This window comes from Pleurodeles waltl, chromosome 2_2, assembly GCF_031143425.1.
Source record: "Pleurodeles waltl isolate 20211129_DDA chromosome 2_2, aPleWal1.hap1.20221129, whole genome shotgun sequence".
NCBI lineage: Eukaryota > Metazoa > Chordata > Amphibia > Caudata > Salamandridae > Pleurodeles > Pleurodeles waltl.
In genome coordinates this window covers 11,315,157-11,334,309 of record NC_090439.1, presented here as the reverse complement: position 1 = coordinate 11,334,309, position 19,153 = coordinate 11,315,157, and the positions used below count along the sequence as shown (strand labels likewise).

Sequence of the window (19,153 nt, the reverse complement as noted above, 5' to 3'; positions counted from 1 at the left end):
CCAGATCCACGTCCCTGGTTCAGGGCTTTGGAGAAAGCCACCAACTCATTTCTTTGGAATCGGGCGAGACATCGGGTGGCCGCACAGCACTGTTGGAGGGGGGTATACGAGGGGGGATTGGGAATGGCAGACCCCAATTTATATTATTTGGCGACCCAGCTCCTGGTTGTACATGACTGGTTTACTAGGGGGTGGGAGGAACCGGCCTACCAGGTGGAATTGGAGATGTTGGGTTTCTCCCGTATCCTTGATTTGCTTTAAGGCGCGCCACTCCCCAGAGCCATGGAGTCGGTAAATAAAGTGGTTTTCGTGGCGTGGCGAGCTGCGCTGCGGCATGCCCAATAGAACGCTGTTGTCACCCGACAAACCCTGCTGTGGAATGGGAGGTGACTGAGGGAATCAGCAGCATTGGACGGGTTCGCTGAATGGGACCTGTTGAGTATATCATTAGTGAGTGATGTATGGAAAGGTGACGCAATGAAATCATTTCAGGAGCTACAGACTGATTTTCAGCTGTCCCGGATGCAGTTTTTCAAGTACCTCCAGCTCCAGCATGCTCTGGGCACTCACTTGTCCCCTAGTGGCCCAATACCAGAATTCAATCCACTTGAAGCCAAGTTGGTTGTGGGCAACCTGGGAGGGAAAGGTGTTTCTCAGAGTTATAAAATGTTAGTTAATAATGCCCCAGGCAGTTTGGAATCAAAGAAAAATAAATGGGAGTCATGGGTGCTTTGCGCTGGGCAATTTTACTAATTATGCAGGGCACATCTGGCTCCTGACAGGCTGCACTAGGCGGGTCTTCGACCCATGACTCAGTGGTCTTGTTGTGCAAGGGAATCCGGCTGATTTTTTTAATATGGTGTGGTCCTGTCTGGAGCTGAAGGCTTATTAGGGTAAGGTAACACGTGAATTGAATGCTGTGCTGGGGCAGGAGCAACATATGTCTGCTAAACTGGTATTACTGGGTGTGATGGAGAGACTTAGGGACATGCGAGAAAATCGTGCTTTTGTGTGTACGGCCCTGTTGGTCGCTAAAAGAGTCATTGCTGCTGCTTGGAACTCATCTACGGGTCCGTCCCTTCAAAAATTGAGACATGGGGTGGATTGGTGCGCAAACCAAGAAGAACTGGTCCACGAATCAAGGGGCTGTTCCCGGACGCATGAGAAAATATGGGGAGGGTGGCTGGGATTATTCTCGTAGACTGCTGGGGAGCTGTGGCTCCTGTTGTAGTGCTTAGAACTGAACCGGACATCTGTCACATGGATTGGTTTAATGTTAATGTTCTCTGGATCTGGAGCTCACCGTATTTACTTGTGCAAGCTGTTTAGATTTTTCTTTCTCCTCTTGTTTTCCCTTTCCCTCTTCTTTTTCAAAACAATAAAAATGTGTTTATAAAAAAACAAAAACAAAAAACACTTTGGAGAGTTTTCAACTGCCAGGACACGTAAAACTGAATCTCACATTTCCTACTGTTTAATATCAAGCAAACTGGCCGATGAGCCTTTAGGACCTACCCCATGAGTGACTTACAAGTATTGAAAAGGAAGGTTTAGGCCAGGCCAAAAGTTTATTTTTCTAGGTCGAAAAAGCAGTTTTAAAACAGCACCAACAGGCTGCATCAGCAGGCCTGAGATATGTTTTACAGTGCTACTTTAGTGGGAGGCACTAAGAGTGCTGCAACCAACTAATAGCATTTAATTTACAGGCCCTGGGTACATGTAGTACCATCTACTTATAAGTATAAGGATTTATAAGTAAATATAATGTACTAATCATTTGTATACCAATTGTACCATGTTTAGAAGGGAGAGCACAAGTACTTTACCCTTGCTTACTAGGAGTAAAATGTGCAGAGTCCTAATGGTAAAAAAAAACAGGTTCAGCTGCAGGAGGCAAACATCTGCAGGAATACAAAGCAAAAGATGGCAATTTTGCCAAAAGGCCTACTCTTCATAACAAACAGATGGTACTCCATCAGCCACTCTGACAGTGGTGGAAGGTGCAGCAGTGTAGTATAGAAAGAACTGGGAGAGTGTTGCCCAGATGGGTGAAACTGACAACCTCAACTGCAAATATGGAGAGAGCGAAATTGTTGGTGGACTGTCTATAGGGAGCAGAGGAACCCTAGGAATATGCTGTAGCCCTACTCCTTAAATTACTCCATGTCCAAGTCCACTTTTTCACCACAGAGAAGAGAGGTGTCAAACAACAGGCTCATCTGGTATGTCTGGGCTTCCCCGGGGAAACCCCGAGACCTTGCCCACTGGCATGTGTAGTGACCCATTGCTGAGCCCAAACCAGAGTATAGTACAAATTCTGTGGCATTGCGACCATCCTGGATAGCCTCAGTAAGGAATGAGTGAAAGTCGTTCAGAACAGCTGGTAAACCTTGTGACAAAGTGTTTCCTAAAGGGCATGGGAATAAAGATCAAGAAGACAGCTGGCATTTAATTATCTCAGAAAAAGGCTCGTGGAGGAGAAAATCTACCTACCAAATGTCTCTGTCCATTTTGATTCACAAATAGGCAAAGTTGGTCGGAAAGACATTGGGACACCTGTACTACCGATCTCTCTTGCATTGGTTGTTGTATAAGAAAGGCTGGGTCACCAGATGCTGGATAATGGCGTAAAGCAACCTGACATTACCAGGTGGATCTGTACATGGCTTCAAACAAGTGACCAAAAAAGTGTCCATAAGGGCCATGTTAAATTGCAGTAGATGTCCTGTAGAGGCCTGCCCTGGCTGAAGTACCTCAGTTAAACATTAATCTTGAATAATGGGGATCTGTAGGTCCAAGACTTCTGCCGCCCTCAGAATAACAACTGCAAAGGAGGCACTGTCCAGGACCAAGGAAATACAAAGTTGGTATCTGGAGAAGTGTCCAAACCACTGTAATGTTGGAGTCCTTCATACCAGTTATCCTCATAATAGTGTGGGATTTAGCCATCCCCTTTATAATAAGTGTTATTGTTCGAGTCAGTGGTAAAACTATTATGTAAAGTCTGTGCCCTACCACATGATAGGGGTAAACTGTCTAAATCAGAGGGATTGCCTGTTGGCTGCATGACAAAGCTGGGTGCAGCCTCTGTCGACGTCATAGCACCTTCTGCATGGAGTTGGATAACACCATGGGCTGTAACTCCTTGTCCTGTGTCAGAGTATTTGGCATCAACACTGATGCAAAATAAACTGGTACACAGGGCTGGCATGAAGACCTAGGAGTCAGTGCTGAACCTGATGTAGGTTCTAGGGGCACAGACTGCGCTGAGGACAGACCTGCCAGTAGAAGTGTGACTGGAGGCCCCTGTCAATCCTTAGGGCCCCAAGGTGTACCAGAGGAAGCCAGTAAGGTGCTCAAAATGTGCAGCATAGCCTTTACACAGGCCTTGACTTGCTGTGACATTGCCAACAGACCTGGAAACTCGAAGTTCACCTGAACTAGACTCAGAATTGGCTCAGATGGAGATATTCAGAAGCAAGTTAATGCCCTCACACCCTCTCTGGCGTCCAGAAGTGGTTGGAAGGACCCAATTTCCACTTCATCATTTTATGCTTTTTCTTGGACTTACCGAAAGACTTCAACCGTGAAGATAATCTGTTGTGAGAATGACACTGAGAGTGGGAACTGAAACTTCTTTTCAACCGTGCAGTGGAGTCTTCATGTGTTTGAGGACAAACGTTGGCCTCATCATTCAGTATGGCTTTCAGATTCACCTGGGATCAGTCATCACAGGACCTGGAATCATGTTCCAACACTAGAGAAACAATTTGTAAGGGTTCACCACAGACATATGTTGCTGACAGTCCCTACACGGTTTGAACCCTAAAATCTTAGAGGGTGATATTTTCCCTTGCACACCGGTAAACTTTGCCAAAATATGTCATCTTGAAGACCAAAGAGAAGATCTAGATTTGTGTCTGAAGGTACTATAAGAAAGGAACTCACACCAGTGTGCACGACTGGTGCTTATGATGTGGTTCTGCTCATCACTTCTGGAGCCAAACGATGCCACCTACTGATGCGCAGTATTACTATTTGAAAGTTTCTGGATCCTGCCTGGAGCTTGGGAAATCACAAGATGAGAAATCTGCAGTTAGAAGAATCCATCAGAAAGAGTAAGTCAAAAGAGCTTCTAAAGCTATTAAGCTGAATGCTATTCACAAGCAGGCTCTAGTCATTTGACTGTCTTTCTACCGTATCCTTGAGAGATTTATGATTTATTTTCATTATAATAAGGACTTTATCTACACTTTATGCAAGATAATAACACATTACAATAACACAAATATTATAGTGTTCCTATAATGTTGAGTTTTTATGTTGCCACCATTTCCGCATCCTTCCAGAGTCAGGATACCTTGGTGAGATCACAGCACACTCGATAATTAACATTTAATTCATTGTTTGTGTGAAATGGGGCAACATCATCCACAAACCAGATTCTCACCCCAAGTCACCACCTTCCATACTCCAAAACACCAGCAGGAATTGTAGATAACACTCACAGATGATCAAAGCAGAAAGTAAGGCCACTTGCTACTATGTGACATGGGTTACTTTAATCTGAGGAAATCCTTCTAATATTCCACTAAGGTCCTGACTACGAGTTGGATAGAATTTCAAGTGGAGATTCCCAGGGCTGGAATTATCATTGGTGGCCTATATCTTTACATTGTATTTTGCCTATTACGAGTTAAACCCCTCGAAATGTGAAAACGGAATTACTGTGCAGCATTCCACAAGGTATTTTGTGTTTTAGGGGGTACCCCTACAATGACCACCTATTCTTAGCAGGTGGTGTACGTGTGCGCAGGCTATTATGTGGGTGAGAGGTGGTGGGGAGGGCAAGCAAGGGAAAAGGAATCTTCCATTAGTTCTTGCAGGGAAAATCATTGAATGCTGCCCTCTTACCAGACAAAACAGTCAAAATAGAGTAGGGGTACAAAACATGGCTGCTGTTGCAGGCAAATCCTCTTGCAGTTTTAGTGCCTAGAATTACTGGCCGGTAAAGCAAAGTCCAGTATTCCCGCATCCAGAAAAGCAAGATGCGGGAACACCGGGCCAGTCGTCATGATGCATAGAAGAATTGCATAAGGTAATTCTGCTCCGCCATTCTATTAATTGAGGCCTAAGCGGAACACAATGAACATGGACATTTGCAGAATTCAGCATCTTTTGCTTTACTCTGGCCAGAAAAAATTAAAAACTTCAAACGCTACTGGATGGCATGAGCTCCTTGGGCAAGCAATATAAAAGGGTAAGTGAAATATTTTTTTTAAAAATATGCCTTCGTTAGAAATAAAGAAAGGACATATCTTGAAGTGCAAACAAACATGATTACACTTGAATTCATCTAGTGCAGGAAGACCTCGTTAATAAAGCTCCTAAGCCCATTTCACCCTGCGAGATCTATAAATAGTATACCCATTTCAAATTGATAACTGCGCAGTAGTTTTGTACCTGTCCTTGTTTAAAACTATTGTGACTGTCTTTTAACATGTTAATGCCTATGGGTTTGAATGAAGCATGTCAGAACACAGACCATGAATAGATGATGCTGAATAGAATTTTCTTGCTTGACTGCATAAGTGATACCTCTTCTTGCAGAAAAACACCTCACAGGCAAAATAATGACGACATGACAATGTACATAAATCAAGAACTGCTTGTGGGTTTATTTTACACTTGAGAAAACAGTGGGTTTAATTGTGTGAACCAAAATGTACTGTACAATATTAATGATAGAACATCAAAATGTATAATTTCGTAGTGCATTGCTTGCTTTATTTTTATTTATTTCTTCAGTTTTTAGTCTGTTAATTCCTTTTGTACATGCATCTGATTAGACGCAGGTGCCAGGTAAAATTATTTCCTATTTTAATCAAGCTGCAGGAACTAGATTTTTTCTCCAAAAATGTTGTTTTACATTATGTACACAGAAGTCGAATATAAAATGGCAATATAAAAAGTTCAAACAGAAAGCATACAGCGAGAAGATACAAAGGAAGTTAGAATAGTTTAAAATGTTAAGATATGTTAACATGTAGAATTTAAGCTGATGCTGGCAATTTACAAGGAACATAATCCAACATTTACCCCCTCTTTTTTCCATTTAAGTAACCATTGCAGCACACTATAGAAAGTTAAGCTTATACCAAAGCTTGCATTTGTAAATAACTATAAACTTCAGTACTTATTGTACAGAAAAAGAAAGAAAGAACATTTTACATGTCTTTAAATAGAAGCTTGCATACTTGTTGCCAAAAGTGGCGTTATAGCATCCAGAGAATTGGGCATAGTGGCAATTTAGTTTTCTTTTATTATGTATCCATATCTGTTTTATTCAGATAGCTAGAACATACATATAAATATTAACATTTGTGACTTCGGAACCCATTGAATATTAGACAGATTTCATCCTTTGCAGAGATGCATGCAAGTTACAAACCAGTTCTCTGTTTAAAAAAAAAACACGTTATTATATTCCGTTTTAAAATATGTTTTATGTCTGACACAGACTTCCTTTGAATTAAAATGCCTTTAGCCTTTTTAGGGGAAAGGGACATAAATGCTTTTACAGTTCTCAAAGGGTTAACCTGACGCTACTGTCTGTGACCTTTATTGTCATGGCAACATTGCAATTTTAAGATGTTCTGTTTGTCATTGCTCTTTGTGTCTTTTTTCCCTCTTTGTGGCTAAAGAAACGTCTCTCAATAGTGTCTTCCACTATTTCCTACAAAAGATAACTTGACATCAAGAAGGATGTTAGAAATAAAAGGTCAGCCTTTGACTCACAAAAAACATGCACAGATCAGACAGAGCATATAAATATAACTATAAAATATGTGTAAGAAAAAAAACGGGTCCAGATAGGCAGTTCAGCAACAAATGTAAGACTGATTTCAGAGGCTCAGGCCAGGCCTAGTGCAGTACTATGAATAGGTTAGTGCAATGTTCCTGTGGTCACTTGCATGCCTGTCTGCACGCTATTGTTTTTCTAACTCAGTTACATAGATCAGGTGGTCCTCTGGGGACTTGCCATGTGTTTTACTAAGGTGCAGTTTGACTGCGTGTTTGCTTGCAAAAGTCCGGTTACACAATTTACACTGGAATGTGGAGCCCGAGTCCTCCTCAGGAAGTCCCAGCGAGCTCAAAGTCTTATTGGTGAGGACCTTCGAAACATTCTGCTGTTCCTGAATTTGATTTAGAGATAATTTGGAAAGATCCTTCAAACTAAAGCCTAAATGTGTCTCTAAATGCCCAATGTATGTAGATGCAGTCCTGAACTGAGAGGCACAATCATTGCAAAAGAACACAGGGTGTCCAGTGTCCAGGTTCTTTAAAAACTTTGTCCCACCTGTCCTCCTTAACTGGTACTTCACATTGGCCAACCAGTGGCTAATGGTGGTCATGGAAAGACCAGTAAACTTACAGATGTGTACCCGCTCCTGGGGGCCGAGGTCTGACATTATGTACTTGCCCTCGGGGGTCTCGCGCAAGCTGGAAGCAAACTGGGCCTGAAGAATAAGGAGATGTTGAGGGTTCCAGTTGGACTGTCTGCCTTTCCTTTTGTGCACTGGGGAAAGCTCATCTAAAGCTTCCTCAAAGCTACTTCCATCAGCATCTGATTTTTCCGATACAGTAGATGGAGTTGAAGACTTGGGGGTCAAACGTCCTGTGAGGTTCTTGACCATGTCAGAAATATCCATCAGTGCACTTTCTCTCAAGGGAGAGGATACGGAATCTGTCATGCTGGAAATGAGAGGCTTGTTTTTGGACTTTGTTAAATCAATGGGCTGATCGCTGTTCTCATAGTAGTACCGGTCAATGGCATCCACCTGTTTGACAGGCGTTGTGGGGTAAATGGGCTTATCCAGCATGCTATTGCTTATCTTGTACAACATGGCTAAAGGATCCAAGGAGGGACTTATTGGTTTAGAGACTTTACCTAAATGAGTGTTCATAATTGATTGCAAAGCACTCAAAGGATTAATAAATGAGGGTTCTGGTGAATGGTCAGTGATGATCCCCAGGTTATTGCAGCCATTGGTGACTTTTATTTTGAGCGGTTCAGTGCCATTCGGTGTATGAACTTCTGTTTGACTGTCCTTCTTGGCCTTTAGGGCTTCAACTTCATGGACTTTTGTGGGCACCGACAGGCCATTAATTTCATCACATTTTGGAACATCTTTATTTTCTTTTGCTTCAGGAGTCATTGTTTTAACTGGTGTGCTTCTTTCTTTTTCCACAGGTTTCTCTTCTTTCTTCACATTTATTTTGCCAGTGACCTTCTCAACTAGCTCTTCCATGGCAGAGACATTGCTCTTGTGAGGTGGTGGGGTTGGACTGCCAGGTGAGTGGATCAGTGCATTGTGGTCAGAGGACAGCGACTTCACACTACTGGCATAGGAGGGCTGCATTTGAACACTCTGCACTGTGGATTGAAGGCATTTCAGTGTCCCTGGCAGCTGGTAGGCTGCATGAATGCTTGGATACCCACCCCAAGAAGGTGCCCCATTCTGAGCCTTGCTGATTGCACTTGTCACTGTGTTTTCCAGGGATTTCAAAATATCCAGGCCCCCTTTAGGGCTGTCGTCAAGATCCTCTTCTCTGAGATACTGGTACACAGTTGTGGGTTCAAACTTCTCTGTGGAGTCCTCAACTTCTTCTTTGATCCTTCTGTCAGTCTCAGTTACTAGCACTTTTTCCTTTTCTGGCTCTTTCTTCTCTTCTGAATGTGTGGATCCAGTGGGAGAGTCAGGCTGCTTCTTGATATTGGACACTGGTAGTCGGGAATGAGCTGTCGGTGGCAAAGGTATGGACTGAATCTTTTCCTCTATCACTGAGTCTAACACTAACTGTTTTCCCTTTTTAGAGGCAGAGTTGGTCACTTTTAAAAAATGACCAGTGACCATCATGTGTGCAGTAAGCTGTTGCAATGTGTCATGGGAACTGCCACACTCCATGCATTTCAAAATTTGTGCCTTCCTGGCCTCAAACTGCCAAGTGTAGCTAGCACCATTCTGATACCCATAACGGTTGTTTGGAGTCACATATGGGTTAGCAGATTTCGGGTCCTTTGCATTGTCCCCTGTTGGGGTTCCTGGAGTGACCCCTGCTGGCTCAGGTGAACAAGGGGAGGCCAAATCCTGAAGTGCTCGTTTTTTGGTGGAAGGGACAAGCTTGGTGATGGCTGGGACCGGCTCCTTCAGAGGCACTTTCTGGTAATGCTTTGTTTTAATCATGTGCACACTGAGATCCTGCAAAGATTCAAAGGAGTGCCCACAATACATGCACTTTAACACCTTCTGTGCATCCTCTTTTCCTTCCATTTCCATGAGGGAGCGTTTTCTGGGCTTGGACCACCGCTTGGTTCGCTCAGATTCTCGGTCCCTGTTGTCGTCGCGATAGTGCCCAGTCTCGTTCATGTGCACAGTTAGCTCCACCAGTGTGTCATATGCTGCACTACAATCTTTGCATCTGAACTTACTTGCACCAGTGAACACAGACCCATAAAGTTTATTATTTTGCCGATAAAGCTGCACGGTGCTGAAGAGACTTGGCTCTGGTAGCAACCCGTACGATGTCTGTTGCAGAGTTTTTGCCAGTGCAGCTTGATGCCAGTCGTACCCTGATCCACTGCTGTTACTGGTGCTATTGCTACTGGTGCTGGTACTATTACTCATATGCGTACTGTTACTGGTGACAATGTGGGCATTAGATGTGGTGTTGGCACTGCAGTTGGTGTCAGCATTCTCATCATGGGTAGCTTCACTGCTTCTTGTGGATGGGCTGCATTTCTTCAAGTCTAATGCTAGAGATGACCAGCAGGAGTCAGAGAGCAAATTTGCATAGACAGCTTTAATTTGTGCCAAGCTGTCCTGTGGGTAAGAAGCACTGTCTGCACATGGGGCATCTTCTTTCTCTTGGCCATCCTTGGAAGAGGTACTTTTGAAATCAGCCATCTGATCGCTGTTCTCACTAAATGGCGACCCATAGCCTGCATCCTGGTTTGTGGCAGTGCTGACGGGGGAGTTCTGGTAGGTCTGAGCTTCTTTGAGCTCTGGTTCTTCATGACCCAAGTACTCATTTTCCTGGACATCCAACGACAGCCCATCATCCTCTATGTTCTCCTCATCCAGTTCTGCTGCCTTCAACTCTTCCTCAGGAACATATGCTGAAAACAAAAGAGTAACAGTTATGCTATGGAAATTATACCTTTTACATCCTCAATAAGAATCAACAGTAAAGCAGACAGCACATGAAAGTCGTCAAATATCAAAATCAAGAACTGCAGATTTTTTTGAAACTCTACATCTAGTTTAAGCTCTACGCAGAAACCTACTACTTCATTAAAAATGAATGTGTCTGTAAAATAATATTTTACATATTTAAAATTGTATTCTGCTTCCAGAAGACTTCATTTAAAAAACAATTTCTCAACTAAAGAAAAAAAGGTTATGCATTCTGCTTAAAAGTTAAATTCTGAAAAGGGCACTTAAAGTTGTCTCATAAAACACAGGCCCTGATTTATACTTTTTTGCGCCACATTAGCATAATTTTTTGATGCAAAAGCGGCGCAAACATACAAAATACAATTGTATTTTGTAAGTTTGTGCTGCTTTTGCGTTAAAAAATGACGCTAATGCGACGCAAAAAAAGTATACATCAGGACCATAGTGTCAAAATAACTAAAAGACACCGTAGGACATTAACATAACAGGGTTTGGTTAAATCTAGATCAATAAGCAGTGATTTTTTGTGAATGATACCACATACCACGTCAACAAACATATCTTATAGCTCTCTTTTGCCACACTTCTGTTGGGAGTATGTTGATGTTTTGGTAGCACCACTTGCTGCCAAAGTATGTTACATGGTGCTTACTGGTGACTGACTGATTAGGATGGAGCCACCACTAAATGCCAAGCACAGGAATTATTTAAAATATATTATTTCAAAATCAAAGAATGGAAAGAGCAGGTAGAACTGAAAGGCATACCACAAAGCCCAGTGGACCAACAGAGACAAAAAAGAAAAGACCAGGTGTCAAACCTTTTACTTTACTAGGTTCCAGAGTCATCAATCCAAAGCTCTGGTGCCTAGTCCTCTTTAAGAGATGTCCAAAATATGTTGGCCACAGTTCTAAGGATAGTTGCACTGTCTAGAAATCATCAATTTCTCAGACCTTGGATACATGGGCGTAACAAAGACCCCCTCAGTTCCCCTGGGGCAGGGAAGGTGGGTGAGCTCCACCAGGCCCCCTCAACAAAACACCCTGCCTTAGTCCAGAGGGGGCCCCCTCTATGGTCTGTGCAGGGGGGGGCCCTTCCAGGTTCGTTACGCCACTGCTTGGATAATAAACATTTATTACAGTGAATATTCAGTGTGACAATTGGAAAGAATCAAACGAAGAACATTTAGAGCAAAAGTAACACATTGACTACCACCAACCCTTGGAAGACCCTGAATTTATGGGCTCAGTCATCCTACATGCATATTGGTGCTGTCCAAGAGCTTCAACTAGAGATGAGCATTAACAGGAAAGGCATCAAACAGATCTGAGGCTCTCAACTTGCCAAGAATGTAAGATTTAATCTCAGCTTGTATGTGCCCTACACCTGGGACTGAGGAAATTGAATTCCAAAAAAGGCCCAAAGGTGGGCACTTCGCTTCGATAGCTGGCAAGCACTGTCAGAATTTCCCTATGAACACAATGGGCCACAGCCTTTAAGTATGTTATTCAGGCCCCGTTCAACGATCAGTGACTCCGGACTCAGACACTTGCAGAGAATTAAATATGTGTGCTGCAAGCTCTCCCTTGTAACCTCTCATGTTATGCAGTATAACCCCATGTCTTTTTTTCAGTATTTTTCCCTGAATGCCTTACATAAATCAGAGAATTGAGAACCACTGACTAGATAGGGAATCCGGTAGCTAGAATGTGATTTTAAATATAACTACTAAGCACATACAAAAAATATGTTGCATTGGGGAAGTAACGCCATGGCCTAAAACATTTAAAGTGTATGTCAGCCAGCAATATGGTGAACTCCGGATGCTTAAAATAAAAATATGCTTTTCTGGCACATCAAGTGGCACAACCAAAAGTAATAAGAATAACAACAACTCAACAGGCCTCATATTAGAAATAGAAACAAAGGATGCACAAAATATAATTAATCTATCTATGTTACCCATACATGCAAGCACTACCTGGCTGTAGATGACAACTGCCAAGAATGTGACAGGGCTCAAAAGCTACCGGCTTACGCTCAGGTGTGCATGTTGAGGCACCTGTATGAAGGAACATGGTGAGAACAGAGGACCACTAGTCATTTATGCGGGCAGACTGGAAAGCAAAGGGGATATTTATTATATAACAGCTAGAGTGGGAGCTGACACTACAAGAATTTCACCAAATTAAATATGTTTTTGGATTTTCCAGGGCTCAAACATGGAACAAATGCAGCCATCACCCAATTAAAAAGGGGGCGAAATGAATGGCTGTCTGGCAAACCAAACAGCTCAAAAGATATAAAACACAACAAAGATGTGGGCAAAGCATAGAAGCCTAATATTGACAACCTACAGAACAATGACAAATAAACTATATTTAACAATCTATTAAACAACGTTGAAGGAAAGTTGAGGAAAACACTAGGGCTGGAATTTGAAACATGGACCGAAATTAGAGAGTGAGTAAGGTCTGTTGAGTGTGGTGAGACACAAACTAAGGCGGTTCAAGGTGTCACAAGAACAGCATGTACATCCTGGCCGGATACAAGCTACAGGCATATACCCATTTGCTAGTGATGTATCAAGGAGGACTGGGATCCATATTTTATGTGCACACAGCTCAGAGCCTTGTGGGAGGGCGAGGAGAGCTCGTCAACGCTAACATCAGAATTGCATGTGATTTCATCAAAGAAATCCACACATGCTAAACAAACAACGTTAATGGCATTTTCAAACGATCCAAACACCCAAGATGATCAGCTGCTGTACTAATGGTAGTGACAATATGCATACTGAAATGTGTAAGAAGCCATAGGGAGATATCTGCCGGCTGGCCTCATACAAAAGAATCAAATGCTATCTGAAAGACCAGGAAGTAAATATCACAACAACATTGGGACGTTTCCTCGGAGAACGGTGAGAGGTTTGGGATTTACAATGAATAAATTGGGCAGACCTAGGGGAAATCCTAAATTAATGGTAAAATGTGATGTTCACAAAAACGTAAAGGTATAGTACAAAGGGCTTAAAGTACAAGTATGTTGTAAGGGGTACTGACTGCTAAATGAACTTGTTAGAAGATATTTGAGTTAAAATAAATGTTTTAAAAAAATGTTAAAATATGTTTAACAAAGTAAATTGCTGGAAATTGAGAACATTAGAGTTTCTAGTTGGTGCCCCCCAGAGATTAGATGCATCAGATTCTCACAGCTCTGTATAAAAAGCAAACACAGTACAACGAATTAGGTTTATTAAGGAGAATAAACTCACATGATAGATTAAAATTTAAATATTTTTTCAATATGGGTGGAAAAAAATGTGTTTTATATTCTGAACTGATTATATACGCATCTGCTTTTCACCTGGTTTCAGCCGTTAAAAGAAATTTAAAGTGCTGCTCCAGTGCAAGTAACTTTTTTCTCCTCTTTTGTTTTTACCTTTTCTCCCTGATGTGTGTTAAGGGTCTTTAGTGTTGTTTCTTTAGGCCAGCATGGCACCATAAAAACATAAAAAGCAATCTTCAACAGCTTCATCGTGAGCTTTGAATCTCCTCAAGAGCTCTACTCAGCATCTGAAGTATTGCTTTAAGAAGCAATAAGCCTTATTAAATTTGGCTCAGTGTCTCTCTTTCAGTAAGAGCTTTAAGGTCAGCAAACAACTGCCTAACTGCCAACTGTCACTCCTCGGTGACCTCAACTTCCACCTGGAACAGAACAACGACCCCAACACCACCGCCCTGCTCGACAACCTCGCCAACCTCGGCCTCAAGCAACTGGTGAACATCCCCACCCACATCGCCGGACACACGCTAGACCCCATCTTCTCCGCCAGCAACCACATATCCTTCAGCCACTCCTCAGCTATACACTGGACCGACCACAGATGTGTCCACTTCACCTTCCGACGCGAGACTCGCCACCTCCGCACACAACCCATCCCACGTCGACAGTGGAACAAAATCCCAGAGGAACAGCTTCTCTCCACTCTCAACAACAACCAACCCACCTTCTCCTCCGACCCCAACGACGCACCCCTCAGCCTCACGAATTGGATCACCAACTGCGCAGACAACCTCGCTCCCCTCAGACGCCTCCCAAGACAGACCAACACCAAAAAACCTCTCTGATTCACCGACACCCTTAAGGAATCAAAGAAAACCTGCTGCACCCTCGAGAAAGCCTGGCGCAAGGACCACACCGCAGACAACATGACTGCCCTCAAGAACGCTACCCGCGAACACCACCAACTGATCCGCGCCGCCAAAAGAAATTTCTTCACAGAAAGACTGGACAAAAACAGCCACAACAGCAGAGAACTCTTCAACATTGTCAAAGAGCTCTCCAACCCTAACGCCAACGCCATCACGCCCTCACAAGACCTCTGCAACTCCCTCGCCACCTTCTTCCATCGTAAGATCACCGACCTACACGACAGCTTCGGACACCAGACCCAGCCAACCACCACAGAACCTACAACCCCAGCCATCACCCTCAACGCCTGGACTCACATCAACACGCAAGAGACCAAACCCACCATGAACTCCATCCACTCCGGTGCCCCCTCGGACCCCTGTCCACATTTCATCTTCAACAAAGCCGACGACATCATCGCCCGCACCTCCAGACCATCATCAACAGCTCGTTTTCGTCTGCTACCTTCCCCGAGAGCTGGAAACACGCTGAAGTCAACACCCTACTGAAAAAACCTACGGCGGACCCAAGCGACCTGAAGAACTTCCGCCCCATCTCGCTCCTCCCATTCCCTGCCAAAGTCATAGAGAAGACTGTCTCTCAGTCTGGATTCCGAGCCAATCACAGCACAGAAACCGCCCTCCTCTCAGTCACAGACGACATCAGAACCCTGATGGACAACGGAGAAACAGTCGCCCTCATCCTCCTCGACCTCTCGGCTGCCTTCGACACCGTCTGCCACCGAACCCTAATATCCCGCCTCCGCTCCACCGGGATCCAAGGACAGGCCCTGGACTGGATCACCTCCTTCCTCTCCAACCGCTCCCAAAGAGTCTACCTCCCACCTTTTCGCTCAAACCCCACCGAGATCATCTGCGGCGTCCCACAAGGCTCCTCGCTCAGCCCGACACTCTTCAATGTCTACATGAGCCCCCTCGCCGACATCGTACGCAAACACAGCATCATCATCACCTCCTACGCCGACGACACTCAACTGATACTTTCCCTCACCAAGGACCCCACCAGCGCCAAGACCAATCTGCAAGATGGAATGAAAGTCGTCGCAGATTGGATGAAACTCAGCCGTCTGAAACTGAACTCAGACAAAACAGAAGTCCTCATCCTCGGAAACACCCCGACCGCCTGGGACGACTCCTGGTGGCCCACGGCCCTTGGCACTGCACCGACCCCCTCAGACCACGCACGCAAACTCGGTTTCATCTTGGACCCACTTCTCACCATTACCAAACAAGTCAATGCCGTATCATCCACCTGCTTCCTCACCCTCCGCATGCTCCGAAAGATCTTCCGTTGGATCCCCGCCGACACCAGAAAGACCGTGACCCACGCCCTCGTCACGAGCCGCCTGGACTACGGCAACACACTATATGCAGGAACCACCGCTAAACTCCAGAAACGTCTGCAACTAATTCAAAACGCCTCCGCCCGCCTCATCCTCAACATACCCCGCAAAAGCCACATCTCCGCCCACCTGAGACACCTGCACTCCTCACCCACGCACACAAAGCCCTCCACAACAAGGGACCCGAACTCCTCAACCGCCGCCTCAGCTTCTACACTCCCACCCGTCTTCTTCACTCCGCCAACCTCGCTCTCGCCGCCGTCCCTCGCATCTGCCGCAGCACGGCGGGTGGGAGGTCCTTCTCCTACCCGGCGGCCAAGACATGGAACTCCCTCCCCACCATCCTCAGGACCACCCAGGAAAACTCCGCTTTCCGGAGACTACTCAAGACCTGGCTCTTCAAGAAGCAGTAACCCCTTCCCCCTAGTGCCTTGAGACCCGCACGGGTGAGTAGCGCGCTTTATAAATATTTATGATTTGATTTGATTTAAAATTCGCACTCAGCCGCTAGTTCTTAGATATGCAGGCTACTTAGGTTGCAAATGCACGCTGTTCCGGCAGGAGGAAACCTTATTTAGACTGCACTTGCAGTTTAGGTGTGGGAAATGAGGGGGAAAAGCTAAGGTGTGGAAACTGGTGGTTTTAACAATAGCCACTGCCACACACTTGTTTTACCTAACCCACCACACTTTGGAAAATAAGTATACCAGCCTTTCTAATAACTGAGAGATCACTTCACATTAACATATATTTTAGCTCAGAAATGTTTCAAGGGGGCATTCCAATTTGACTTCGTATTTTTATACTACTTCTCAGAAATATCTTTAAGAAAAAGTTGATATACCCTTCATTTGTCCTACTTTCTCCCCTCCTTTTAAAGCAATGTAAATGACCAACGAGTCATAATGGCGCCACCATCTGGTAGAAAAATGGGGAGGCAGTCTAGGTTTACCAGGATAAAATATTTCAAACGGAAGGATAAATAACTAAACTTTAAGATTCCACTCCGACCATATCAAACATTTGGACGATAGCTTCTTAAAATGCGCCTAGAAGTGCAATTGCTGTCCTCTGCCAGCATTCTACAAAACTAGTAAATGGACAAAGGAATACACCCTTCAGAAAAGCAAAAGAAAAGATTTGTAAAACCGCCTTCGTTACTGTAAACAAACAAAAAACGTCGTTTTCCTGGAACACAGAACCATCAATAGGAGTACTTTCTGCTAAAAGTGTTCTAAATTATGCCTTCAGCCGCTGACATCCTCTTTCTTAAGAGGGAGCTTGGGTGTTTTGGGTAAGTGCTCAAAGGAGAAATGTAAGACAAAAGAATCAAACTTGATTTTTATATTTTCTCTTTTTATGAAAAGTAACATTCGGTATTGCACGTCGGCCAATGAAACAAAAAACATGAACTAAGTTTGTGATAGATAACTCAGAAAATGTTAAAGACAATTCTATTTTGATTATTAGTTGAAACGTTTTTCCTTCGGTAAAATCTACTGAATGACTGAACTGTGGAATTTTAAATAGAGCCTGTTTAATACGATACTTTAGGGACATTTCCGTTAATCAAATTAAAGAGAGACTCCGATCGTGATTTCTCATGTTTCTTCTCGTGTCAAAACAGCTCCAACTTCTTCCCCCGTACACGGAACTGATCTTAACAGGATACTGCAAAAATGGGACACTCTTGCCACATACATTCTGAAATCTCTGGATGGCGCCTGAGACATCGCACGGATGTCGCAGGCTAGACTTCACAACACTTACATGAAGCAAAAAAAAGGGAGGTTCAAAGGCGAGATGAAAAAAGATGGATACTTTCATATTTTTCCAAAGCTTTCCTCTTCATTTTGCCTTCTGGGCAAGCGCCTCGGCTCTGATTAGACAGATGTGCTGTCAACTCTGGGCAAACTTAAATGCTGTGCATTCTAAATCAAGTGGGCATCAGGCGCTATATTTAAGTTTGCAGCAATGCGCGTCAATTGTTTGCTGATACGAGGCTTGCAGTATTGTCCTAGAGCAGGTGAGTATCCAACCTTTTACAATTTCTGCACATGCAGAGTAAATACAAACATTTTCAAATAAAACTATTATTGAGCCGCTCTCAACTCAATCTTTACCTCACATGTGAGAAACAGTACTACAGATTAGTAGCATTTTCACTGAACAGTATACATGAAAACACGCTCCTACTTGAGCATAGTTGTTCATGTTTTTTCATGCAAGAACTAAGATATTAAGAACTAAAATATTGCTAAAGAGATTGAATTTGCGTTTAGGGTTCAGCAAATATGTAATGGACAATGCATTTTCTCCCTGTCTCCTTGTATAAGGTTGTAAGTTGAAAAGGTGAAATTCTGACTAGGCTTTCATCTTAAACCAGGCCTGGTTGTCAAGTATGCCTTAATCTTATTTATAGGTAGTGGAAGAAGAGACATTGGCTTCTCCAACAAAAAGATGCTTCATTGGGAAATCACATGAAAAGGGGAAGACTCATGAAAGCCTCAGAATAACATATTTTGTTGAACTAATTAAAGTTCCAATTATTTATTTTCTTGGAATTGATAATATGTATATAGATTAATTCTGGAATATATAAAAATAGCAAAACCATAAAAAACATTGTTTTGTCATGGAATAACTCTAAAACAGTGCCGAAGTCAGATTCGAATTATTTTTTATTGAAATGAATTGTTTTTAGATCCTTAATCCTGCATTGGGAGCACACACATAGCTAATGTGTGCTGAACTACACAACAGACCTCTGAGGCCATGGCTGTTTCTCTAAGCTACTTTCACTACTGGCACACACTTGTAATAAGGACGAGCCAGGGAAATGCCAAGTCTTAGCTGTATTGTCCTTTGTTGGTGGAGTATGACTTTACGACCAGCTATGCCATGCTCCAGTACCAGTTGTGCCCTGCGTCAGTAAGTGTGAGCCCACCTAGACGTAAACATCACTGGCACAATTCACTGGTGTACAGGAGATACTGATGCATCATGATGTACCATGATCACCTGCTGTAATCTCTCTCCATTGGGTCGTGCTACCCTTTCTGTAAAAGAAAAAAGCAACAGCAGGTGGAAACCAAGTGATCTGCCCGAGTTACCACAGAATGGTCCTGGATAAATTACATGGAACTCAGCACCTGGTTCCAACCTCGCTGCAGAAGCTGCATCTTTCCTTGTTGCTATGCAACGCCTCCGAAGTGGTTTAACCGCCCTCGCTCCAATAAAGATGAAAACAAGAGAACCTTTTCATTTACCTTATTGTGTGTGAAAAGTGTTGAACATAACATAACTGGTGTATAGTGATTGCAACCGCTTTAACCTTTTCTCTGCTGTGTTTGACTGA

At 43.5% G+C, this 19,153-nt stretch overlaps 1 protein-coding gene across 1 annotated transcript in view; it reads right to left on the bottom strand.

Moving 5' to 3' along the window:
* Window positions 1–5,654: 5,654 nt before the first annotated feature.
* The window catches only part of TSHZ1 (teashirt zinc finger homeobox 1), a 116,172-nt gene continuing 102,673 nt past the window's right edge, over window positions 5,655–19,153 (bottom strand). Inside the window, exon 2 of the mRNA XM_069219422.1 lies at window positions 5,655–10,180. Coding sequence (XP_069075523.1) covers window positions 6,990–10,180 — 3,191 coding nt within the window. The 3' untranslated portion in view covers window positions 5,655–6,989. The remainder of the gene's footprint in view (window positions 10,181–19,153) is intronic.